Here is a 27,997-nt window from a genome sequence, read left to right on the forward strand (position 1 = left end):
GGTGTAGTAATTTTTCTCAAGCTAAACTTTAAGGCTGCATTTGATGTATTGACTAGTTACATTAAGTGGTTAAATGTTTTAATACATAAATTTTGGTTATTAATATTAAGATAGTTATATACACATGGGATTATCTATCAATCTACCTATTATCTATCAACCTATCTCTTTCTCATCTATCTATCCCTGCTTAATGCAGTCAGGCTTAACAAGTTTAGTAGGTAAGGATGAATTCTAGTTTTATAATAATCCCCAAACATATATTTATTAGGAAGTGTCACAGCTAATCAATGGGAGACAAAAATATTCTTTCTCCTGACCAATGAGAAACTGCATGCACTTGTGACTTGTCATCGTGTGATAACAACATTTTAAAGTTGCCGTGTGGTTTTGTCCCAAAATTTTTCATTGAATATCTAGAATATATATTCCCTTGTATGGTAGGAGGTACTTGGGCCCTTCTAAAATAAGATTCATTTTAGCTATGATTTAAAATTAGTACAAACATCGTTTATATGTTTCTGGCTACATTTAGAACACTGATTAGTAATTTTCATCTTTTAAATATTGTCTCTAATACACTGCTCTGTCACCTAGTTATCTTCCTTTCAGATGTCACTCATTTTCACCGAATTTTGAGTAAAATAAGATATTCACTGCATACCCCACACCTTAAACTATTCTTAGATTACTTGCTAAATTTTTTTTATCTAATTACTACATTGAATTGCAATAGCGGTGTTTTGATTTAAAAACAGAAGACTGCCTTTACATGTTGCTTGAATGAGTACAATTTTCTTTTATGAGTTTGACATTCTTATCTTTTTCTGTTTTTCCTAAGTCAATTCTCTGGCATTCACTGAGTTATTTTTATTAACAAAATGGACTAGAATGACTTAAAAGGAATGTTTCTTCTTAGAGGAATCAAACCTTTTATTTTTACCCTTTAACCTAAATGTCTGAAATGTTGTTCTTTATCTTTTTATATTACTTTTATTTGTAAGTTTTTATTATGATCAAAACCATTTACGTTTCTCTGTTCTACAACAAAAAATGATGGGTACATCAAAGATAGCTTCACATTTTTTTCCTATGGGGAAACCAATGAATTTTGAATAGTTTTTGTCTTTATTGTACTAGAAGTGAAATTCAGCTGTTATCCTTTCAAGCAATTTAAGGACTATAATTAGGCAATATAATGTATCCAATATCTTGCTAGCCATAAAACCATAATGGATATTTAAAAGATGCACTGCCTTATGCACTATAAAATGATAGCTATTTCAGAAAGTAAAATCTATTTTAAGTTAGGATTCTTTTATATTTAAAATAGCATTTAAGATAATTTTGAAAGTTTCATACATATTGACTGAGCCAATTTTGCCATTAACCTTTGACTTTTTGGCCTTTTGTTTGCTAACTGTTTTTTCCATTTAAAAGCAGATAATGCCTTTTCGTGGAAATTACATGTTTTACTGACTTCTCCTTATGTGAGAAAAGAATATGCCCATTTAATACAAACTGTTTAGTAGGTGGTAGACATTTTTGTCTGTTTCCCATAAATTTCTTCGAGCAGGAATTATGTAAGAAAATAAATTTATTAAACATAAAATTAATGCCTATGAGCAATTTGCTTGAGTGGAGTCTGCAAATGTGTTTCTGTTTTGCTCAAGACAGATGAATATTTGTCCCCAAATTAAATTTGATAGAGGTGAATTACATCCATATTGGATTATATTCACTTCCCAAACTCCTAGAGTCGTCACATAGTAATTTCCTCCCAGATGAGACTATCTGATTCTCTGTGGAGAAAGAGGAAAGGCTTTGAGAGCCCTTCAAAGACACATAATTTGAAGACATTTTTCCCCCTTATGTGAGTGTTATATGTCCTAACAATTGTCCTTAGGGTGATCACATAGTGGTCTCTACAGGCAGGAATTAGAATATTTTGCTGAATGGGTCATAAAAAGCTTAGCAGTGGATGCTGAGTTTTGTCCATCAATTCCCGTAAGGTTTCACATACAATTGTCCTGACTTGTGGTGGAAATACAAATTGATAGCATCCATCCTGTACGTATCACCTGGAGAAATTGTTTAAAATGCAGTTTCCTGGACCCTATTGCTAGAGAATCTGTCTCAGTATGTCTGCAGTGAGATTTGACAGTCCATATTTTTAGCAATCACTCCAGTTTATTCTGATACAGAGGAGCTATTTATCACTTAGAGAAACGTTCCTTTAGGGATAGTTCAATCCAAATGAGTGGATAAAAAAAGTAAGGAATATATTCAAGTCAAAGAAGACACTGTTACTCTTCCTCAATGCATGGGGAAGTGTTTAAAATTGGCATGTCACTATTCTTCGCTAGACATTGTACGCTTTATTGCGTATAATCCATATACTGGTACGAATAGGAAAAGTGAGTATTTGGAAGCCCCCCACCCTACCCTTCCCAGGGTCTCATAGTAAATTGAGGAGCAAGGATTGAACTCTAATCTGCTCTATTTCATGATACAATGACAAGGCAAACCAATCACAGTCATATTCAAAGAAATCTCAGCAGATGAAAATCTAGATATATATATATACAAGGTAAAACGGAGGAATTAAATTATATTAGTAAAATAGAGCTGTTTGTGGATTAAAATACACAATGCTTTTACTGTGCTTATTACATCTTTAAATAACCATTATTACTGTTATTTATCATTATCATTTTTATACCTTGCCTTCCTTTATTCCAATTTCCTACAAATTTCAAAGTACCTATAAGATGCGATTGATTGCTATCACTTTGCAGAAGAAAAAACTATGCTCAAAAAGGAAAAGTAATGTACCCAACTTACTTAGGTGAATGCATGACAAACATAAGTCTTGAATTTATGTTTCTGGAATTCCAAAAATGGATTTTAATGCTGGAGTATCCAACTCAGACTTTCAACTAGATCTAACCACATTCAAACATCAAACAGAAAAGGTGGATGAAGTTTTTTAGTGTTTACAATTTGATCCAGTTCTAAAGGTATAAAAATACTGAACTAAAAAGTGTTAAGTATAAGAACACAATATTGTTAATTCAGGAAAGATATTTTATGAAAGTCCTATATTAGTACTTGATTATTCATGATTGTGAAAAATAAAATTTTTCTTCAGAGTTGAAGCAAGTATGTAGAATTGTAAGTCAAAAATTTATTTTATATGAAATGCCCCTTAACTGCTATTTTTTAATATGAGAAATGATACTATTTGATTAATTAATTTACTTAAAGTTAAAAACTAAAATATTTTATCAATTCATGCTTTCAATGCTTCCAGGATTTCAGCTGTTACTGTAAGTTCATTTCTAAATACATAAATGGAGGTTGTATGGTATCTTAAAATTATATTTTTGATTTGAATGCTACTAGCTCCTGAGAATCACTGTTTCAAAAGACTCAGCTTGTGGCTAACAATACTAGTTACTACATTCATGGCTTGTTATTATTTCTTCTGTAGGGTTCCACTGGATTTCCTGGGTTTCCAGGTGCCAATGGCGAGAAAGGTGCACGGGTATGGTATATAAGTATGCTGTTCCAGATTATCTAATATAATTCTTGCATGAGTACCTGTCTCTCAGCACCAGACACAATTTACTGTGATCTACCTCATACTGAAACTGTTTGAACTGTCCTTGGCAGGGCGTTGCTGGCAAACCAGGCCCTCGGGGTCAGCGAGGTCCAACGGTAGGTTCCTTGATTTAAAATAATGAGTTTCATTTTTCATTTTGGGTTTAATTTTTCAAAATAATGTTCCTCAGAAATGAAAACTGATCCTGTGGCTTTGGATCTGCTTGAAACTAGACCAGTTTCCTCTTTGCGCTCACGTGCAGGGTCCTCGAGGTTCGAGAGGTGCGAGGGGTCCGACTGGGAAACCCGGTCCCAAGGTATCATCAGCATTTGTTCCATTTGGGCTTTGCTGTAAGGGCCTCTTCCAGAGGACGGATGTTACCAGAAGAAGGAATCAAAACTGATTTTTCTTTTCTGTTTTGTTGTTGTTGTTCCTGCCAGGGCACTTCAGGTGGTGATGGCCCTCCTGGCCCTCCTGGTGAAAGAGTGAGTATGATGCAGTCACATCATATAAATATTAGTATTTTGCAAGTGTTTAAATTTCTGGGAAAAGTTACATGTGTCTGCAAATACATGGACACAGTCATCCACAAAATCTAGTCAGAGTTTAAAATTTGTATTCCTTAATTTACTTCTCTTAGAAAAGCTTTGTTATGTGCTATTAATTCTGTTATAAAAATGAGCGAAATAATGTGTGTAATTGGCCTATGATGTCAACTCTTAAACTCACACCAAAATATTTTTTTCTTTTAAATGTGCATCTAACACCCATTACCTTCTCCGCCACACCTCTTGCTTCCCATACTGATGCTCACTTTGTCTGAGCAGCTGGCAGCAGCACTGTGCTGGTAAAATGCAAGCTACTAGTAGCCATTAAGTCACAATCGATATACATTCAAATCAAGATAAAACATCTATTCCAGTAAATAGAAGAACTATTTAGTAAATTGATTTTCAATTGATGCAAAGTAAAGCTAAATACACATGAGTAAGCATGTCCTTTATTATATTTTTTTTGGCAAAATGTAGCATTTTTGTAGCCAGATTTTTTTGAACACTATCCTCTTGAAAGAATTTTAAATATTAATTCAGTATTATTGTCAAAGAAATTAGTCTCATTTCTCAATAGTCTATAATTTTTAATATTATGTAGATATATTAGTATATTTTTGTATATTATTTTTTGAAATTTATAATAGATATTTCACAACAAGAAAAGCAGAAATACTCTGATGTATAACTTAAAACTGAGAATAGGTCTTTTTTTGGAATAAACTTTCTATTTGTGACAGAAATGTCAGTAGATAAGACAAAAGAATAAATATTTAATTACAGTTGTTTCAAGGCTTTGGTTCAAATTTAATTAAATTAAACTTTCTACTAAATGTTTCTCACTCTTGATGAGCTATTCCCAAGTTAAGTTCATCTCATACATTTTGACTACGTAAATAATGCATACATTTGAATATTTTATGGCCAAAGTCATTTTAATAAGAGGATACAGCTAACTCAATTAAAATGACTGAATCATTAAATGGAGTAGAACCGTTTAACAAATTGTAGCACAAATAGGAGAGCTGTCTGTAACACACTCTATTCTGTCTTTACATATTTTGCGCATGCATTCCAAAATTTCATAATCAACTATAAATCTTTGCAAATTTATTTTAGAACAGAACAGTATAACCCCAGAGCACGATAACTTTACTGAATGTTTGTAAAAATACTTTGAGAGTAGGAAAAGTATGTTTTGAGACTCTCAAATTAAAGGTTGATTTTAAAGATTGTTTAAGTAAGCTTGAAACCATTTTCAATAAACATTTTTACGTTTTAAAGATGGAAAACATATTTCTTGTGTTCTGTGTAATGGATGAGACATTTTCTCCCTAATATATTCACATTTTCTGCAAAGAATTTTAAGTATCATGAACTGTTTATTATGTCTCAGGCACACAGTTGAAGAACAATAAAAGTAATATCACAAAAATATTTTCTTCAAAATATGTGATTTGGGAAGTTCAGGGAGAGAATTTTGTTGTACCATTGGTTTAGAAATGGCAATGCTCATTTCAACGAACTCTTATTAACAATATATTTATGTGTATATATATAGTATATATGTATAAATAATACGTATTATGTATATATATGTGTGTAAACAGTCATTAGAATACTCTGCAGGTTAAATATGATCCCTTATACTCAGGATTTGCAAAACATGAATGCCTGCTATTAAAGACTTAATGCAGCTTTTAGTTGGGTCTAAGATGATCGGATTTAGCAAAACCAAAATGAAACAAAAACAAAGAACTAAGACACCCAAGGCACCCCAATAAATTGAATTTTACACCAACAGTGAATACTTTGTGGCATAGGTATGTCTCTTGTAATACTTGGGACATATTAAAATTATTTGTTATTTATCTAAAATTGAAATTTTAGTAAACATTCAGTATTTTATCTGGCAACACTAATTGAGTTCCAACACTATCTTTACACTGAGTTTTTACATAATTTCTGCCTTACCTAGAAACTTTTTTGATTAATACAAGGAGAATGTGTCAACACATTTTTGTGCAGTTTATGCAGAAAGACCCACTCTTCTTTCTTTTCTCTGAAGGAATGATTTTTGAAAATTTATCTTTCTTAAAGAAGTTTAAATTCAAAATCATATTTTATTTGAAAAGCAGTAAAAATTTAGAAAGCAAAGAAATGACATTTTCAGAAATTATGATACAGAGCTTGCTACATAACCTTAAAGGAATACCATTTTTAAATTTTGAATTTAAAACTATCTTTATTTATAATTTTCTTTTTATGCTAGATATTTAAGAATGAAGTTTTATACTTTAATGAGAATACCAAAGTTTCTAAGTTCCAACCACCCAGTGTTTTTGGTAATTGCATGAGATATCTGTTTTTTTAATGACATACCTAACCTTGAAGTTTCTTTTTGATTATAAGATAAGATGCTGGTAATAGCAAAAATTTGTGCTGATTTCTGCACTTGCATTGAGTTAAGAATGGTAATGAAATTTCCTGTGGGAAGGCTAAATTGGTAAATTGAAAAGAGTCAATTATATTAAAGATCAACTTTAGTAAACTTTATTTTTTATGTAAGTATAAATAAAGTCTACTGTAATTCTGTTATTTAAGAAATTTTATTTGTATTATTTTTCATTTTCTATACAGTCCTTTTAGAAATATAATTATGTTCCAGTCATAGAAAGAATTATCTTTTATCCTTTTGCTGCCACCAATATAGTCATTGTAATAGGGTTGACTTTATGCATTTTAAAAATATGTAAATGTGAGTGTTGAACAATATGGTTGGTTAAGCATCGAGTCAAAAGCAATATTATAAATGTATATTTGGATTGAATGTTAATGAGAATATTATATAAAAAGTTCTCTTTATCTTATCTACAAAGGAGTTTATACATAAGTAAAATGAAATAGTGACATCCTTAAAAATAAATATATTTTAAATACAGAGGTTAGTTACAGGTTATCCTCTATGGTCTTTTGAGATAGAAACATTTTTTTTTCTGTTAGTTTTGTATACTAGAGCCAGAACATTTATAGGGTGAATTTTAAAAATAGTTACTCTTTTTGGCGGCACTGTGGAATTGAAATAGCCTCCTTTTATGGATGTTTCTAGCCAATGTTAAAAATAGATGGTCTATGGGACTTCCTTGATACATCTATGTTCTATTCACTTTTAATATGAATTCTAAATATTTACAGTGTTCTTGAGCTAAGACCAGTGATGGGATGTGCAGTTTTGAGTACTGAATAGTGTGAAAAATCATCCATTTTGCTTTTAGATTAACATAGGTTATCTTGTTGTGTTGCCATAGTTCTGCCATTATGGTAAAGGAGCTGTATTCGATTTTGCATTTTATCTGTAGAAATAAACTAAAAAGTATAAAGATGTGTCTGTTAAAGCATATTCTTAAATTTCCCCACTGCTTTTTTCTTTTCAGGGGCCTCAAGGACCTCAGGGTCCAGTTGGATTCCCTGGACCAAAAGGTCCTCCTGTAAGTGTCATAGTTTTTTCTTTCTCTTTCTTCATTGGCCAATTTTTCAAATTTTCCAGAGTAATAGCTTAGATATTTAAAAAATTTTAGATATAAATATTGATAAAATTTCTATAAAAATAAATTTACGCTTAATAACACCAAAGGATATAGATATTTTAAACTTACGGAGTTTATAAATGCATCTGAATATGACATATATACCTTATTGAATAAATAAATATTATTTATACATGTCTAGTTAAATATTCTGTTTAAATATTCTTTCAAAGTATATGAAAACTAGAACAACATTAGTATCATTTTCTCAAGTACCCTTGTACTCAATTAAAAATCATTACTGAATTTTATATATTTGGTGTATCAATTTCTCTTTTACCTACCATCATCGAATGTATCCTTCTTCAAAAAGTCACTTCCTAAACACCCTATGACATTTTGATATTACTTCTATCACATCAAGATCTATTTATTTGTATTTAGTATTTTTGTCTCTATTCTTCTTAGGAAAGGTAATGATAACCCTTCCTGAATCATATTCCTGTTATAAAATTTGTTTAGACCAACACTTTTTTGAATATCTTCATCAAATATTTTGACAAAATTAATTGATATCTTTTCTTTTTACACAGATATTCATGGGAATATAAGATATACTCAGTGCTCAGTTGCTTTTCTCTCTTTTTTTTAATTTTTGGCAACTTATTCAGTTTATTTATAAGAGCTAGGATCAGCTTACCCACTGTCTTAGTCTGTTCTGGCTTCTATAACAAAACAAAAACAAAAACAAAAACAAAAACAAAAACAAAAACAACAAAAACAAGCACACACACTGTAGCAAATAAACAACAGAGTTCATTTCTTACAGTTCTGAAGCCTGGAAGTCAGATATCAGGGTGCCAGAATGGTGGGGGAGGGCCCTCCTTTGGGTAATGGACTTTTCATTGTATCCTCACCTGTCAGAAAGGGGTCTCTGGAGCGTCTTTTATAAGTGACTAGTTCCATTCATGAATGTTCCATCTTTGTGATTTAAGCATCTCCCAGAGGCTCCACCTACAAATAACATCACCTTTGAGGGTTAGGACTTTAACATTTGAATTTCAAGGGGCACAGACATTCAAACCATAGCCCATAGCCCCCACTTATCTAAGGAAATTGTTCTTACAGTGTAGTCCCTGGACCAGAGCATCAGCAGCACATGGGACTTTTCAGAAATGCAACATCTTGTCTTCACCTCTGTTACCTAATTGAAACTGTAGGAGTGGGGCCCAGTCTGTGTTTTAACAAACTCTCTCTAGTTCTGGTGCCTGCTGATGTTTGTGAAGCCCTGTTCTAGTCTAGAGTGGACAATGCTATTCAAACTTCAATGTGCGCGTGAATCACATCAGTATCTTGTTAAAAATGTAGATTTTGATTCAGTAGGTCTGGGATGGGTCTTGAGACATGACATTACTGGCAAATGTCCAGATGATGGCAGTGCTGCTGGTCAATGGGCCATACTTCAAACAGCAAAGTTCAAAAGCATTTTGGCTGAGACTAAGACCAACATAGTTTGAATATGATCTACTCTGTAGGAAACAAATTGTAGCTAAAATTTTCAGTGAATGATTTAAGAGCCAATTTTTTTTCAATGTAATAATACAAATAACTAGTTTCCAGTAAATAATTAATGGCAGTTTTACTCACATCATAGATATTTTCATTTAGAGGCACATTGATACAGATTTTTGGCTGAATATTTTAAACTGATTTGTGAGCTGAAACTTTTTGACAAAACCACAACAACTTACATCTTGTATGAGAAAGTTATGGAAGACTTTTTGTATATGCTAATATTTCAAAAACTGTTCATCCCAATTTTCTAATTTCTAATAATTATATATATAATATAAATAATTATAGTTAACCAAATATAGTCCAATAACAATCTTGCATAAAAGAACATTTCAGAAAACTCTGAACTAAGATGCTAAAAATTTAAATAAATTCTATATGTGATTACATTATATTTTTAAACAGTTTGAAAATCATTTATAAATAAATATTCTCCAGTATTTTGATTGAGTTTGACTAACCTCCTCTCTCTGATTACTTTCAAATGTGACTTTAGCACACGTATTTTAAAAATGAATTATTTACTGTGAAATACTAACTTAAATATTGAGATAATCTCTTTTTGCAATATTTTTGACATTGTTTAAAATGTTAGTTTATCACGAACAGTCTTGCTTTATTATTACACACATGTCAAGAAAGTTTGTTCTCTATATTACAGTTCTATAAAAGTATTAATACAAATAGCTAGTATTAAATAAAAGATAATACAGATACTAGTTGCATATAATATTGTTTACCCACTATTTTAGTTTTACACCAAATGTAATATTAATTCATGCAAAGCTGCACGTAAACAAAGAAGTGAAAATCTTGTTGCAAAAATGTGCACGTAAGATTCTTTCAAAACTATTTTGAAGCCATGTGGATAGATCGTTGTTTAGCAACATAAAATCCAGTGTTATTTATCACTTCAGCATTATCGTACCAATCATATTTGTACAAATTGTTTAGTAGTTTCCCTTATGTAATATAAATTTATTGTCAAAGACAGCCATTTTTCCTCAGACTTTTTCAGTCTGTTCTCTCATGTATCTTTCAACAAGCTTTGAGACATTGATCATGCATGTATTTTGTCTCTAAGGAATATTAGAAGTATAATAAATACCTACCCTTGAGAAGCATGCAGTCTGCTTGGAGACACATGACACTGTTAAGGAACATCGCTTTCACTCCTAAACAAAATGGTTTTTATACTCTATTGCTCTGACAAGTGAAACATGAGAGCATGAAATAAAAGCACCTATCATTTCTCTGGTATGCAGTGGTAGAACGTATAGGAAAGCAATGTCTTAATTTCTTTCATGTTTAGAAGGAAAGATTCAGGTAGAGGGATAGAACCAAGCTCCTCTTCCTGCAGATTAATCAATTCATTTTCAATGTAATCAGAAAATATATTTCATATATATGTGAAAATAAATGACAAAATATATATACATTCACAAGACACATTGATTATGGATTGAGCTTTGGAATGTTCATGTTTAAGGTCTGCTAATCTCATGCCAATGTCAGCATATATTTACCCTATTTTTAAAAAATTAGGTGATTAAGATTTGTAACATGACTACTATAAGATACATTCTAGTTAGAGAAAAGTCAAAACTCAGTGCTACTGTGAAGTGAAAAACATGTTAACATTTATTTATGTGTCTTTTCACAGATTGCAGTATGTGCACACCCCCATTCACATAAATTTGTTGTCCCTGCTTTTCACCAGCGACATCAAAGGACAGTCACTTTTGATCAATGACATTATTATTTTTAAATTAATGACATGAAATTATTTGGTAATTAATATGTTTATTTTATTAGTAGTGTAGAGCCATTAAAATTACTTAGGATTAATCAATTAATATTAAGGATATATACTTAAATAAAGAAAAATGTTGATGCTATTAATTCTTTATATGATCTATTAAAAATCAAAGAAAGCCATTAAAAGTAGTGTTTCATTATACCCCAGGTGACATTATTTAGATCTAAGTTCACTGTTTTAAAGAGTTATAATATTTTACAAAGAATGCCTTTCTCCTGAAATGTTGTACTCAACCTAGAAACAGTCTTACTTTAGCAAAAGAAAGCTGTGAAAATGATCCTATTTTGAAACAAAGACTTTTTTCAAACTCAGTGTACAAAGAATTGATGTTTGAAAATAGGCTAATGTAAATAATGTATTTATTTAACTAATCAACATACTGTGAGAGGTACACCTGCCATCATTAAAAATGTTGTTATTAAAGTGATCATTTCTCTTTGTTTATCCAGAAGAATGAGAATATCTCTGCCTATACCTATTACACGTTTTGAAATTTGAACTTGATGCTAATGGTTTCGAGTAGGACGAATAATCCATAATGCCGCCTAAACAAGCACTAAATATCTAAAACAGGAACCTCACAGAGTTGTTTACTTTAAGTACTTGTTTAACAGTTTCATTTATTTCTTCAATCATGACAAAGACAGCATCCTTTATAGAAAGTGGTAACATAGTAGATTTGCTTTCAGTGCTCAATAAACATTATGCTTCCAAGAAAACCTATTGGGAAAAACTGGTCCTGATGACGTCTAAAATTGACCATTGCACCTTGTTTCCTTTATGTGAAGCAATTGAGAAGTAAAATGCCATTGTTAGTAAGAGTTGTGTTTCTTTCACATTCTTTTCAGTTAGAAGCTGAGACCACCACTAGAGGACACTGTCTATCTCTGTTATCCTAGTCTTGATGTGTAGGAAATTGAATTAAAAATAGATCACCAAAAAGAGGGAGAAATATTCATTTGTCACATACTGAAGCACCAACATTTTTACAAAAATAAAAATACAAACCTATATGAATATTCTTTTTTAAAAGATAGATGCTAATAAAATATTTAAAAGTAGAAAATTCAGATTGCAGTTGTACAATTTTCTCTTGGTCTCAGGTATAGCTATAGAATTACATTAAAGAGATAAATACATATACAACCATATATAAAATCAATATAATTTAAGGAATATTTATGACATTTAATGTTTAATATTTGTGATTTCAGGGACCACCTGGGAAGGATGGCCTGCCGGGACACCCAGGGCAACGTGGGGAGACTGTAAGTGACCCCATTCTTCTAAATCAAATTTTCCATCTCTAGCACCTCATCATGTCATAGAAACCTCCTTTATTATTAACAGGTCAATTACCAGGTTAAAGACAATGGAGAAATTTCACTCAACCTTTTTAAAAATATTTTTTAAATACATAAAGAGATCCATGTTTGTATCTAAACACCTAAATGAATATACTTGAGGACGGGGATGTTACTTGATTTTATTTTCCTTATTTTCAATAGCAGCACTTTAGGGATGAGCTGATGGAAAGACCTCATTATCTTTTGGATACCTCCACAAGTTTGTCAGCCATGACCCTTTCACTGAAGTCTTTTTTACAGATATATTCCACCCTTCACCCTTCCACTTCTAAAGGAGACACAATACAATAAGCCATGTGGTTAACACATTCTTCTATCCAGAATTAAGGGATGAAATATTTACTGATACTGGAACCATAAGGCTATAATTGGTCTGGACCTGTGTCAAATGCATCCTCTCCTCTCAAGTAGAAAAATGTAAATGGGAAAAATGTAATAATTTTATTTTAAAATTATAAGGCAAAGAGCATTAACAAAATTGAACAATACGTATCACAGTGATTTGGGCGGAGGGGAAGCTGGAAGCTCAGCTGCGGTTTAAGAGTCCTGTGGTTTTGCTTATTTGTTCTGCCGCTGTTACAAGCCTATGTGTCTGGCTGTTGCTGTGGGGTGGTGGTCTCATCAGAAATCATTATGGATTAGCATGTCTCCTTGGAATCGATTCTTGGTTCCTACCATTGATTGATTTTATCCAGATTTCTTAAGGAAACCGAAACACAGGCTACCTTTGACTATGTGGCTCAAAATTAATTTTAAGGCATTCTGCCAGCATGAACACATAGCTGGAGTTCCGCTGAAAAGCCCAATGAAAATCTGAAAAACATGGTGATTTTCTGCATAGGAGAAACAGTGTCAGCAGCAGCCAATTCCTGTTTTGTTCACCAAGTGACAATTCTTACTGTAATAGCTTCTCCGCTTCAGTCAGATTGTAAACTTCAAAGTCTTCGGTTACAGAAGCAGAATCAAAAATGATTTAGTGAGACCAAAGAGTATACTTGTTTGGGTTTCCTCTTGGGGATGACATCGGCATGAAGAGCATAAGATAAACTCTGTAAGGGGTAATCCTCATGCAAATTTGCAGATATATTCTCATTCAAATCTTGCAGTCAATCATTTTTAACTAAGTCGTGGTGGAGCTTCTTGGGAATAACTCTAGAATATTTACAGTGTCTTTTGAGGAAGGAGTACCTAGAGATTTATCATTATAAAATCCCTTTTGTCTTCAATTTAATCAAGAGTTTCTGCTTCTATCCAAAGTAACCATGTTATATATAACATTTAAAGTTAAACAAAGTGGAAAAATAGCATATTAGCTAATGATCCTCGGATGGATATTCTAGTCTAGTAGTTTCTCATAAACAAAGACTAGAATTACTTCTGGTAAATTGTGTTCCTGATTTCAAGTCCACTTTTAAGAGCAGTAGCGAATCACCAGGATTCACAGCCAGGAACCTTTCTTTCTTACCTAATTCTGTGCTGACTGGGGTTTTAAAGATTGCCTTGTACAAGAGTCAGAATCTAGGGCAGCTGTATTTTGATATATATGTCTTTACTTATTTTAAAGAAGAAATTATTTTGTTATATTTGAGATTTGTCCCCAGACAGAAATCCTTGAATCGAAGTTTCATTCTGATGTCTTACAATTTAAAGCTTTTTAAGGCCACTAGGAATAATTAAGAGATAGCCTTTATTGTGCTGAAACAGCCCACATTTATTGCAGAAACAGTGTTAAACTGTGCATTGATCCTAAAATTAACTCAGTCCCTTACAGGTGATCAGAATAGGTGTTACATTTCTATTACCCCCATGTATCAAATTAATTTCTGTTTCCAGGAATTTTGGAAAACATAGTTTAACTTGTTATCCTAGTATTAAATGGCCTGTAAAATATTGAACAAGCACACTCAATTCTGTTTGTTTTGGGAGGGTAATTAGGTTTTTATTTACTTATTTGTTTATGGCGGTACCAGGGATTGAACCCAGGACCTCGTGCATGATAAGCATACACTCTGCTGCTCATCTCTACTCCTCTTCTCAATTCTGAACTATAAAAATTTTCTTGTACATAGTTTGTTTGCAAGATCTCTAGTGTCAGATTTATTAGATACTTGCAAACACTCTGATTGTTTTGAATGAGTAGACATATGGACAGTGCTGTTTTCCAGTGCCTCCCAAATCTGTCATCCACTCCGATATGCTAGCACCCTCTTAGAATACATGAGTACAAGGTTGCAAATTTTCCACAGAATTTCCTTGGGTAAGTATTTATTTTTAATCAGTTGATCTTCATAATTAATTATTATCATTATCATTTTGTGTGCTATTCTTGCTCTCACAGTTACTAGGAAAAACACTTTATAAGACTAATTTTTTTTTAAGTTCTGAATTGTGTTTACGTCTTCATGTCAAACTCGGTGATTAGAACTTGGGCAAAGATAATCCAGACAGAGGAACAGGCCATACAAACATGTGGTTCAGGGAAAGTTGAGAAAATCAGCATGGCTAGAATTTAGCACATATCTTCAAAGCAAAGAGGTAACTGGAGCATCAGACTGGGCCCAGACTGTGCAGACTTGGTCACGGATATTTCATGATACATGCTTAGCAATGAGTTGAACAGATTTGCTTTCGTGAGATGACGACAAGTGGGCAAGTGAGTGAACGTGACTTGAAAAACTGCAGTGGTCAAGGAAAGCGGTGAGTACAGTTTGAGTCAAACATGTCTGCTAGACAAGAGAGAAGAAGCTGGACTTGAGGGGGTTTCCGAGATGACCCGGTAGGGTTAAATGACTGAGCCTGAGGACTGAAGGAGAGCCTGAGATCTGCAGGCACTGCTTAAAAAGGGAGAGAACAGAGGGGGAGAATCAAAGGAGAGGATTCATTTAGTGAGAACAAGCTCGAGAATGTTAAGTCGAGAAGGCATGAAATACAATTGGAAATGTCAAGCAGGCACTTACTGGCGGAGTTTCAGAACTCAGCAGAGGTTAGACATTGAGAAATAGGTGGTTGCAGAGAAGTTGGTCAGCTTATAGGTAGCAGTTGCCATGGAACTTCTTGAGATCATCTAAGGAGTAGTTAGGGTGTAGGACTAAACGCTGTAAACAAATGGTAAGTAACAGCAAGCTGTTAGCTCTCAGTAGAAAAGAAAAAAGTACTGTGTATATAATATAAATGTATATATGTGTTTATATGTGTGTATATGCAAACTTGCAAACCAGTAAGTTCCTGAGAAGTTAAAATTAAGCAGTCAAGCTACTATTCCCTTTATAAATTACTAAATAAATTCTATGAGATATTTCCCTTGAATTGATTTATTTTGCTATGGTGAGTAATAGCTCAGGTGAAAACCTGATGGTCTTAAGAATTCATTCTTTTATTTAAAAAATAGGAGAAATCTGTTTTCTTTCCCTGTAGCATCAATTAAAATAATTACAAATACAGAATTTTTTCCTACTTTTAAGTTTGTTTTTGTAAATAATTTAATCATAATTATCAGGAAGGTTGTGGTTCACACGTGGGGCCAGTTTCTGCCCTTTGCTTTCTAACTTTCTTATTTCCAGTTTGATGTTATAATGAATAACTGCATTGCAAATACTATTTGCTTTAATTCAGTTATTTGGCAAGTTTTTCTCTCAGTATTTTGAGTCTATTTCTCCAACTATTAAATGTAAATTAACTCACATGAGAAATAAACTTGCGATCATAGTATGGTCATGCAGAATGAATAACCCACGAGTCTCGAGACATACAGTTACCAGAATATATGCCCAAAGTCCTTGTTAGTGAATACATGCACTCACATCTACTGGAGTTTATTTTAATGACCACATTGTATGCAAGGTACATTTGTAAGTATATTCTTTTGGGTTTTAGGGAAGAACACTGATTAAATGCTGAAATGATTACAAATCATGCAACGTATTCTTTTTACAAATTTATTTTTGTATCTTGCTTATTTTGGAATGCAGGAAAGAGAAACGCATTAATATCACAGACTGTAGAGTTATCTCTGTATAAATAACCAATGGATTGTTTCCAAAAAATCTAAATTATCATTTATTTCATCTGTAAACGTTTCTAGGTTAAACTTTCTACGTTGTCTGCAATAGTGAAAGAGGACAAAGAATATATTTTTGCTCCAGCGTCATCCCATTTTCTTATTTCCTTTTTTAAGCTTGTTGAAAGTAATTGTAGGACTACAGTGTGAAATAGATGATAAATTTTAAAGAGAACTAGAATGTAATAATCCGTAAACATATAAAAATAAGTACTTTTAATCAAAAGATGGCTTTCTTTTAATGTGGATTATTCAACTATCTCGGAGAATTTAAATTTATATTTTGTGTCCTGTATAGATTTTTATGGATTACATTTTTTTTTCCCTTAGGGATTTCAAGGCAAGACTGGCCCTCCTGGTCCAGGAGGTGTCGTTGGACCACAGGTACATTCCATTCCATTATTTCCCTAACAAGATTTATTGTTTACTGTTTATGTTGTCACCTTTCCTAAGTTGTGTCAAATTTGCTTATTTTATTATTATTGAAAATGATGTATTTTTACACTTCAGATGGCATTTAAATATATGTAACTTGCCTACATCAAATGAACTCTAGCAAATCATTAACTAAAGCAATTTTTCAATTGCCTAAATGAATAAAAGAAAAGAATAAAATAATAAAATAAGTAATGAAAATAAGTCAGAATGCTCACAACAAAGTTAACACAAAAGCCTGATCATGGCATCACCTGCTAAAAACACCAGAATACTTTTTAAATAGATTAGCTGTCATGTTTTTTGGGGATTTCAAATTTTAAAAGATGACTTCAGTGTTGAGTATAAATTAGATTTAGAGGTACAGTATATTAGAAATATAATATAAAAGCCTTTAACACAATTTTCTTCTAAAATTTTAATGTCTGTAATATATTGCATGTTTTTTAAAATGTTTGTCTTCATAGCAATGATTTCCATCAGTGATAAAATACTAGTTTGTAATCTTTGAGTATATCGAAATAATGGCAAAGACAAGTAGCTTTTTCAACAGAGGTGGCAGAAAGAATCTCAAAAATTGATGCAGTATCCTGAATTACAGCACTAAACAGTTATAGAAAATAATTCCTGGGGGTAGAAAACAGTGTTTATACTCTGGCATAGTGTATTGAATGGACAAGACACGTTTGGTTTACTCAGCTGGAATTGTCCACTGGTAATAACAAATTATAGCAAAAGTTGAATTAAGTGTTTTGATTATTTAATTGATTGACATACTCTTTTCTTGGCTTATAACTAGTTCTTAATACTTCTTATCTCAAACACAAACACACACAGAAACAAAAACTGCATCTTCTTTCTAGAAATACATGTGATAAAAGCAAAAAACAGAGAATTTTTGAATTGGTTGATTTCTTTAATTTCAGAGATCAATTCTGAACCAAGAGAACTGCTGTTTGCTACTTTATAAAGAAAACACATGCTCGTGGTACTCATTTTGCGTACTTTTGTGTATGCATGTGCCACGTCTTCCTTTTAACTGCTTATTGGTTTTATTAAAAAAAAATTCCCTTCCCAAATACTTTTAATTCTTTTTATTCAAAACAACTTCACAACAATTTTCTGTGAAAAAAAATTAGCTTACAATTTCTTATTAAATCCCTATTAGATTACTTATTTATGAGCAGCAATAGAGTTAGAGTCCCATCTTGAATGTAAACATCTTGGGACTTAATTGACTATTTCAGGACCTCACGCTTTTTGAAAATTTCTCTCTGCCTAATGCAGACATCTGGTTTCTGAGACCTGTGTTCTTTTTTTGTCTCCCTACTTTAAGGCATGAAAATAGCAGGTATTTTATTGAGTATGCATCTTCATTGGATTATTTTTCTTTATCAGTCCTTTTAAGAAAGTAAATTCTACAGCCTGTTCCAAATGTAACCATATTTTTATGTTAGGACAAAGGAAGTGATTTAATAGAAGCAGTATTTATTGTACTACTGGATATTCACTGTTTTGTTGTTTTTTTTTTTTGGACAGGCATGTGAATCACTGCTAATTTTTGTCTCAGTGGTGATAGCCATTAAATTAGGATCAATTTTTGCCTTCCTTTCTGTTGAAATTCTGATCAGATATTTAAGGAAAAATTCCTTTCGAGAGGAAATGTTTGTGCATTAATGATATGTTGGGGACATTCAGCAATACATAATTAAAGGAATTTAAACCTAGAACTGTACACTCAAATTTGGGGCAGATGTGTTCTTTATCCAAGACCAAAAGGTAAGAATCTTTGGCACTTTTAGAAAAATAGCAGAAAATAATATTCCATAAGCAGCTTCAGTAACACATTCCACTGTTTAACAACCTTAGCATTTGGAAAATTTCCCTTTATATATTGCTAACTTAAATCCTTCATTTTGCTTTATTCTAAGTGGAAATAGAGAGCAACTGGTCACCATTCTCTATTTACACTTGAAAGCTTATTAAACTAGCACCACAAAACAGCACTACTCAGGGGACATGTAGATGACCTGACATTTTTCACACTGGCATTTGCAGCAATTTAGGCAGTGGGCTATTTGTTGTGGCTTTCGGCTAGGAGGAACTGCCAACCGCAACTCACAGTCTTTGGGATCCTCCTGCCGCATTATTTAGATTCTGTCAAATGAATATAGATTAACAATAGGGATGTCTCCAGTCATGGAAATTCCGAGGAGAATCATTTTGATTGTTTGGGTTCCAGGGAACCTGGGCTTATAATCAAGCAGTGATTCACTGAGTAGCTACCAGCGGGGTACCAATGCCTCTTTTACTCCTAAACTCATTTGACACCTTACATAAAAAAGAAGGAATCAGATGAATTTGTAGGTAAAAAACAGTTTTAACAATACTTGGACTGTCCTCACTCTGAAACAATTCTGGCATTAAACAAAGAAAACAGCTCTTTGAATTTATCTATATATTTCCCTTGTGTGCTCAGATTTTAACCAAGATTATGCATAATCCATTCAGACTCCCACCAGATATACTACTTCCACCGCTTTATGTGAAATGTTTTGTAGAACATCGTGAAAATAATGGAAAATGATAAACTTTTGTGAAAGGGTTTTGGTTCTGTGTTATTGTTGCCAAAAATAAAAGAGCAAGCTAATGAAGTTTGTTTATCTCATTTAGGGACCAACTGGTGAGACTGGCCCAATAGGTGAACGTGGACATCCTGGCCCTCCTGGCCCTCCCGGCGAGCAAGGTCTTCCTGGTGCTGCAGGAAAAGAAGGGGCAAAGGTACAGTATCTCAAGGACTTTTCTTGGCTGGAAACATCCATTTATTTTTCACTGTAGCTTCTCATTACTTGTCCATAGATTCTCTAAATGTTGGCATAGTATTTAAATGAATGTTAGATATGTCAGTGAAATACTCAGTTTATTGTACTTCAAGGCATGACTGAACAATGATATAGGAACAGTTAGCTCCACTGACCATAAAACCATCCATTTATACACAATCTTAAATTTAGATAGTAGTTAGTTCATTTTAGTGTATAGGACATTGCTCTCAGCATTATGCTCTCATCGTTAAATCATATTCAGGCTTTCCTCGCAGTAGGTTAGAGGTGGTCACAGTTTGGTTTGTGGAAACATGTAGAAATTACTCTCTTTGATGGATATATATTATATTCCTCAGGGTGACCCAGGTCCTCAAGGTGTCTCAGGGAAAGATGGACCAGCAGGGTTACGCGGTTTCCCAGGTGAAAGAGGACTTCCTGGAGCTCAGGTATAATTAGCATGTTAACAAAGCATGTGAATAAAAGTGCTTATTAGAAGCAATATCTTAGGTCTTAACTAAATAAAGATTTATGAGTAATTATGGGGAAATGTGTAAGCATCTGCATTGATTATCATAATACATATAGCAATATACATTTGTGTCTGGAAACAATTCCTGACATCCTCATTTTATCAGTCGTACGTCTCCTTCTATTTATATTCAACTCACATTGATGCGTTTTCTTTGCTTTTCACGTTTCCCAGGGTGCACCTGGACTGAAAGGAGGAGAAGGTCCCCAGGGCCCACCAGGTCCAGTTGTAAGTATGATTATAATAAATAGCCGTGCTATCCATGGTTGCGAATTACAGCTCTTCTTTCATTACTCGCATGCTGTGATCCCACAGTGTGTGGGAGAGAAAATAAACATATGTCAATCAAGTCAGTCAATGCCTGGTTTCTACTAATTGCAGGCTCTAATGAGTGCAGAAACAGAAGAGTTTATATGATTGAAAATATTTACTTCACCACTGCTGTCAGGAGGTAAAAAGGAGCTATCTTATTCTTACAGTACCTGAGGAAATAAATCATAATTTGTCTCATTCTTGGTACTTGATGAGACTTGAATTTTATACTTATTTAAAAAATCCCAGGAGCGTGAAAGGCATATATCCACTTTGTATATTATCCAGATTGCTTTATTTAGTCAAAGTAATGATTGGCAAATGAGTAAATACCAGATTTTTACCTCATCTTTTCTTTTCTTGAGGTGCATATCAATCCCTTAGAAAGCAATAGAATACAGCCTTCTTTTTTCCCCATAAATCTGCGTTCGTTCTTATCTGTTCTCTGTAAAGTTAACAATAACAGCCAAACTGCCAATTTCAGTGGTCTCATCTCTTCCTCCATTTTATTTCACCGAAATAAAAAGTTGGTCATTTTTCCCTTCTGGGATGGCCAGCTCCCAATTCTCAGGAGTGTACTATCTTTCACTACATTTTTTTTTTCACTTCACTAATAAAATCATGTTTATATCAAATCTTAAAAAAATAAAATAAAAAGCTGAATGTTGCCGTAAATAGTTTCTCAATTCCTTACGTATCATGCTGAAGTCATATTAGTTCTACCTCCAGAATATTTCTTTAATTTGTCCCCTTTTCTTCACTTCCACTCCCATCACCTTTGTTCAGACTCTTTCCTTTCTCTCATGTTTACTAGTACCTTAACTTATCCCCTTGGCTTCATTTCTTATCCTCCTCTGTTAGTTTTGCCCACTGATTCTAGAATGATAGCTTTAATATAAATCCTTACCTATGCCATTGTTCTGCTTATATATATAGATATGCCTCATGGTCCCATGCTGCCTTTGCAAACCAACCCCTTATTATAACCAACAGTTATCTTCAAAATTCGATGCCAATCACAATAGTCTATTTTATTTTTCTTAAAGCCTCCATTTTAATTCTGTCTAGCCTAATGCATTTAACGTCTTCCTTCCCAAGCCACCATGAGCTTTTATACTTTGCAGAGAAGATATACTTTTCTTCTTCTTCCAGAAAACCCCATTTTTCCCTTCTCTATCTGGAAAAAAAAATCCTACTCATCTGTATAGATCAAGCTGAAACGTTAAATCTCTAAAGTCATCTTCGGACAACTTGCCTCCATTTTATCTATTAGTGAAATTTCTTCACCCTATGTGCTCTCTGTTATGATGTTTATTTTAGAAATTGCATTGGAGTGTAACTGATTGTCTCTCTTATTAGACTGTGTGTTCCTTGTATTATTATTTTGGTTACCTTCACAGTATAATGCTGTCAATGTAATCATTTCATTTCTATCTAAATTATCGTATATATTGGAGTATCCTGATATTGGAGTAAAGTAGACATAGCATAAATACGACTGAGAACACAGCAATATAGCCTCTGGCAGGCTGATTAACATTATATTTAATCTGTAGATCATACAAATGTCACTCATATTACAATGACTACAGTTGGTATGGGTATTTGGTAAAGATTTTTTTAAAGAAAAATAAAATATTTCAGTAATGACATTTGACTTTCCCTATTCATAAAATTCATAAAACTATGTAGAAATTTTAAGATAGTCTCATAGTGGTGGTAGCGCTAGCAGGAACAATAGTTGAATAAGACACAAGTGCTTATTTAAGCATAGATAAAATCTATAATGCAATCTATTTAACCAGACCTTCAGGTTCTAAAATGATTTTATTTTAGGTATGGGGATGGATTTTTTTAAGATCAATGGTTATTATATCTGTGAAACATGATTCATGAATATAAGAATTAAATTGTTGAAAGTTATTTTTTAGGGTCCAGGCAAACAATGCTATCCCATGTCTTTGGACAGTTGAAATTGATGTATTATAGGGTGCATGTATTTCCAAAGTATACTTTAACAGGTGGTTAAACAACAGTCAACGATTATCCAATTACATATGGAAGAACATATTTAATATGATTTAAAAAATCTAATATTTATTTAGTTAGCTTTAGCAACTGTTTATTTGACAATTACTACTTATTTTCCTGTATACAATTAAACTCAGAAGACAAACCTTGAAGAGACTTAAAATAAGGTAAACAATTTTGAAAAGAAACAAACCAAAACTACATAGCATTATAAGACAGTCAGTGCTTAATGCCTAATGATATTAAATGACATTAAACAACAAATGTTAATTATGCAAGGGCAGGAGAAGAGAAGAGAAATCAGCAGAAGGGTCATGCAAGAGGTGTATGACCTTGAACTTGACTTCAAAGAGTATAGAAGATTACGTAATCATTTTAAATTAAGAGATTGAAATTAGGGAACAGACAAGGTGTTTAAGGAATATCTGGTTTTACCAAAGTGGGGCACCTTGGGAGAAGGTCTAAAATGTGATGAATTCTTTCTAGGATCCAGGTACTCTGTTGTGTATTTACATAATATAATGCTAGAGTGGAAATATAATATGCTGTATGATTACTGAAGTTCTAAAATGACAAGTTGAGGTAATTTGAAGATTTGAAGTTTTGGGAACAAATAGAGTAAAAAAATTGAAGTTTTTTGGAGTAAATAAATTTAATAAAGTTTTAAGGGAAAATTATCATTAGTGTGCAATATATAAGAGGTGAGAGAGACTCAAGGAGCATAAAAGCTCAGTGATCGGTGTCATAATGCAAGAGTGAGCCACTGAGAGGGCAGTGGGAAGCCAAAGACCAGTGCAGAAGGAGCAAACACGAGGCGGATAGGCTAGTAGGATCTGTTACTAAGACTGGATATGGGGAGGGAGGAAAGATGAAAACTGAATGATGACTTCAAGCTTGTGTCCTTGTGGGAATGACAGTTTAGCAGTGCCATCCGTGCCTGCTCAGTTTTACCTGGTCAGGAACAGCAACAAAAGCAAAACATTCAAACAGGAAAACTCCAAACCTCTTAGAAGTCACAAAACTTTTATTGACGTATAGTATGTTAACATACATTCTTTCTATTCCTAATCTATTCAGTTGGAAACATAGACGAGGCTATTTGTATCATGTTGCTATGGTATCTATAGAAGCGAAACGGGTTTATTGAACTCTGATAGGTCTAGCTGTGATGTCATTGCCTTGTATTTAGAGGATCTATAGTGTGTAGAGTTGTATCAACCAAAAGGATCTGAAGGATCTGCCTGAGGATATGGGAAATTTTTATGAAGTGCCTTTATTATGAATATCCTCAAAAGAAATCTCTTACTCATCATAGCATTAGAATTACTTGTTATTTCTTGAGCAGTTAGCTGGGGTTCTTTAAAACTGATATGAATTATAAAAATTATATTTCTCTTTTTGCTGTGGCTTACAGAAATCTTGGAGTTAAATTTGGGACACAATAGAGAAGATAACTCCTTGATTTATGACTGTTTCTGTGAATTTTTGCATTCAACTCTATTCAAAAAGTACATGTGATGTACTTGAATATTAACTATTATATATTATTATAGTTACTTTCTTTAAATGTTGGACAAAATCCTTTACATTGACTTCATAACACTTCAGTGCATCCTGACCTGCCTTGAAAAAAATTATTTTTTGCCAATCAAAGGTTAATTGCTTATTTATTTTCCTTATTTCACATTTATGATTTATAGTGTCTTTTATTTATGTCTTCCCTGTAAGCTGCTGTAAGTCTTTTCTTACGGAAAACTCTAAGTATCTGAATGTGCCTGACAATCTATTAAGCTGAATTTATAGAGATTCATTAAATGGACATTTCCTGAATTGAGCTTATGGTTTAGTGAGGAAGAAGGATATGAAATAGATAAAATAACATTGTAAATAAAGAGTAATATATTAAGAGATACAATGAAGAAGGCAAGGTGAAAACAATGATTTTTTCCTTAAAGGAATTCTGTTGAAGTTAGAGCTATAAATAAACATCAGTTTTATCTATGAAAAGCAAGTTTTTTTATATGCTAGATTTAGTCTTGACGTGTTCATCGCTGTTTTAGTCCTCTTAGCAAAGAACCAGTATTTCAGTGTCATAGTTCTCCAAAGGTTTTGCTACTAGGAGTGAATGTATCTTGAGAAACATTTTTTAATGCTCCCACTCTAGACAAACAAAATTATCCCAACAGGATACTGTGACTTTGGGCTTCTAAAGTCTGGCAAAAACCAAATGCTCACTGTATGCGTGATGCTGTACCGGAGAGCTGGTAATGGATGCCCATCAAAGCAGAGCATGCCTTCTGATCTCGGGGGTTTGCTCACTAAGTGGATGTCTTGATGTACAGACACAGGGCAGAGGGAAGCAAGGGACTAACAGCAAGAGAGGAAGGCAGTGCAGCATTTTCTCTTTTGTTGAACACAAATTGAGGAAACATTTTATATTTATGTCAACACACCATGTGTACAAATACACTATGGAAACATTTCTCAGAGCATACCTACTACCTATATTTTTATAAAACAAAAGCAAGCAGAATCCATCCCTGAAATAGTCTCTCTCCTGTGTATTTTTCTGATATGGAATGCCCTCATTGCCAACAGTTATTTCTCTAAAAATGAGATGGAAAGAAATATAATAGTGCACTAGTAAATGCCCTCTGTCTTTACAGCCACATTTCCTTTGTCCCCCTGGAGGAGTGGGTCTTAACATGGAGAATGTAGATGAGAAGGGGCCAGACACACAGCTGCTAAAGGGTGAATGTCTGAGCTCTCACAACTGTGCAATATATCAGTCTTTATCCTTTTCCTATGACTCTTATGTCATAATTGTCCCCTGATGAATCGGACTCTCTCTTTCTCTTCATGTGCTATAATTTCTTCCTGTTGTTGTCTCTTGCTTAGGATTTTGTGTGCCCTTTCTGTCATAATTTCTATTTCTCCTAATCTTTTTCTGCATCCTATTCCAGAGAACCTTCTTTTCACTGGCTTTTACTTAATCCTCAAACAAGGGACAAGATTTTAGAAGGATTACAACTACTGACTAATTGGGTATGTGCTATTTTTCTTTTTTTTGAGTCAAAGCACTCTTTCTCTCTTGAGACTCAGATAGATCTCAGGGGGCTGTTATGATATCCAGTCAAGATGAGCAAAGTATAGAGATGGTGCTGAGGATCAGTGACCAAAGACCATGATATTGTAGGACTTTGACTTAATCATTCAGAATTTATTCTTTAAATTCTGGTAATACTTGGTATTTTATCTGAATTTTTAGCTTAAAAATCTGAGTTAAAATATATGTAATCCAGAGAGTGGGAATTTCCTCATACTAGTTTTGCCATGAAGGTCAACTTTTATTTTAAAAACTTGGCTTTTTTCTTTCTTTCTTTCTTTCTTTTCTTTTTTCTTATATAACTCTGGTTCATAAGAACTTGTGTTTGTTTCTGTTCTTCTCTCTGGTGGGCTGCCTTTTAGCTGAATGCTGATGAGATGATTTCACTGTTTACTTCTTTCCTTTCCTTTCCAAATGCTCCTCAGAATATGAAACACCTAATGAAAGTAACAGAAAATATGTATCAGGTGTTCTCCTGTGTATGAAGAATTAGAGAAATAACCACTATTCTCACCACTCCAAGAAAATAAACTGATGCTGTTGACTTGTTTCATTACCATTGCAAGGTTTAGGGGAAAGGGGTACCGAAGAGGATAAAGCCAACATAAACGTAAAAAAAAGGTAACTAATTAGAGAATTGTAAATTCCTCCCTTTAAAAAAGAAAAAGTAAATCTCAACCCTTCAGCTGAAAACAAGTGACCTGTAGTAGTTAATGTTTAGTATTAAAATAACAGAATTCTTTATGATATTACAGTTGTTACAATTCATGCAATTCCAAACATATCTTTGGAAAGCTTAAATTGCCATGTGTCCTTTGCTATCTAAATCATAAATTGGGGAAATATTTCATAGCTTTTAGCTTTTTTTTTTTTGTGCGTTCTTTCCAGTTAAGCATTTTTGGTGGGTAAAAAGTTTATCATTACTATAGGCAGATGAGTATACAAATGGTTTAAATGTTTTGTGGAAAACTCTACTCTTCTTTTAATGGTATGACCTTAGATACACCTTATACACTTCTGAATCTTAGTTTTCTATAAAATTTCAATTCTGCAGTCATTTGAGATTGCATATCTACTTTTGAAATATATAGCTGTTCACGTACAGTTCTCTAACATCTGTCACATTCATACTTTATGACATTGTTTGAAGAACTTTAGACATATGGACACATTAATATCAGAAAAAAAAGTCTGACAAATTATTTCTATCCCCATTTTATTGACAAGAAAACTGAGCCAAATAGAAGTTAATCAGTTTGCTCAAGGTGAGAAAGTTCTGGAAATGAAAATGTCACACATACAGTTGACATATTTACTTAGGGCTTGTGATGTTCTGGTAACTACTCGAAGTATGGAGATCAATTTTAAAAATAAGCAAAAACCTTACTGTTGTGAGTTTATCATTATCCGTTTAACCTATGTTTAAACCCAAGCATATTCATCTTAGATGTAATTGTTCATTTATCTGACATTTATAACACCCTCTGTTCTTCACTATAACGAGCTATAGGGCAATGCAGTAATTGTTATTAAGTGTCTACCCTTTATAGAAAAAAATGTATTTGCAGTGTGACTTTCTCAAGGGCTGATACCTACCGTAATACATTCTGTGTTCTCAGTCAGTGTCACAAGAAAGTAGAGTCTCACTAAATTTTTGTTGAATGGGTGAATGGCTTCTCTTTTTAGTACTGGGTTCAAACTTTCATTTTTTTTTAAATGAATTTCTTCAGTGATTCAATTGGGATTACAGGATTGGTAAGGCTTATTCTTTTCAAAGTTGGCCTGGGGTATTTAAGTAGGATTTGTAAGTTTGTAATATCATTTGCTTAATCAGTAGGTATCATCAGAGATTTTCACTTTCCATTTTTAGATGTATAAAATAAAATCATTGCAGAGCATACTGTTATTAAAAATATGTAGACTTATAGAATGCTTGAAATACCGATTAGAAAAGGAAATTGCAGTTGTACTTTAGGGCATAAATATATATTGAAAAAGTCTCTTCTTGTTTTCATCCACTGTTTCATAGTTAATGAGCTATGACAAGATCATGAGCACTATTTTAGCTACAGGGAAGTAATGAGTTTTTACTGTTAATTTAATTTTTTGTTGTTTTTTTTGGGGGGGAGGGAGGTAATTCAGTTTGTTTGTTTGTTTGTTTGTTTACTATTTCAGAGGAAGTACCAGGGATTGAACCCAGGAACTCCTGCATGCTAAACATGTGCTCTAGTGCTTGAGCTATACCCTCCCCCACCCTAT

The 27,997-nt window shown here is 33.1% G+C and overlaps 1 protein-coding gene across 3 annotated transcripts in view; it reads left to right on the forward strand.

Annotated features, from left to right (window-relative positions):
- The window catches only part of COL11A1 (collagen type XI alpha 1 chain), a 189,117-nt gene that overhangs the window by 100,305 nt on the left and 60,815 nt on the right, over positions 1-27,997 (forward strand). For all 3 annotated transcript variants that reach the window (XM_072968109.1, XM_072968110.1, XM_072968111.1), the window contains 10 exons: positions 3,494-3,547; positions 3,676-3,720; positions 3,867-3,920; positions 4,045-4,089; positions 7,590-7,643; positions 12,291-12,344; positions 16,831-16,884; positions 19,609-19,716; positions 20,117-20,206; positions 20,464-20,517. In XM_072968109.1, the coding sequence (XP_072824210.1) occupies positions 3,494-3,547; positions 3,676-3,720; positions 3,867-3,920; positions 4,045-4,089; positions 7,590-7,643; positions 12,291-12,344; positions 16,831-16,884; positions 19,609-19,716; positions 20,117-20,206; positions 20,464-20,517 (612 nt within the window). The remainder of the gene's footprint in view (positions 1-3,493; positions 3,548-3,675; positions 3,721-3,866; positions 3,921-4,044; positions 4,090-7,589; positions 7,644-12,290; positions 12,345-16,830; positions 16,885-19,608; positions 19,717-20,116; positions 20,207-20,463; positions 20,518-27,997) is intronic.

Source organism: Vicugna pacos, chromosome 9 (genome assembly GCF_048564905.1).
Source record: "Vicugna pacos chromosome 9, VicPac4, whole genome shotgun sequence".
In the NCBI taxonomy this organism is placed as follows: domain Eukaryota; kingdom Metazoa; phylum Chordata; class Mammalia; order Artiodactyla; family Camelidae; genus Vicugna; species Vicugna pacos.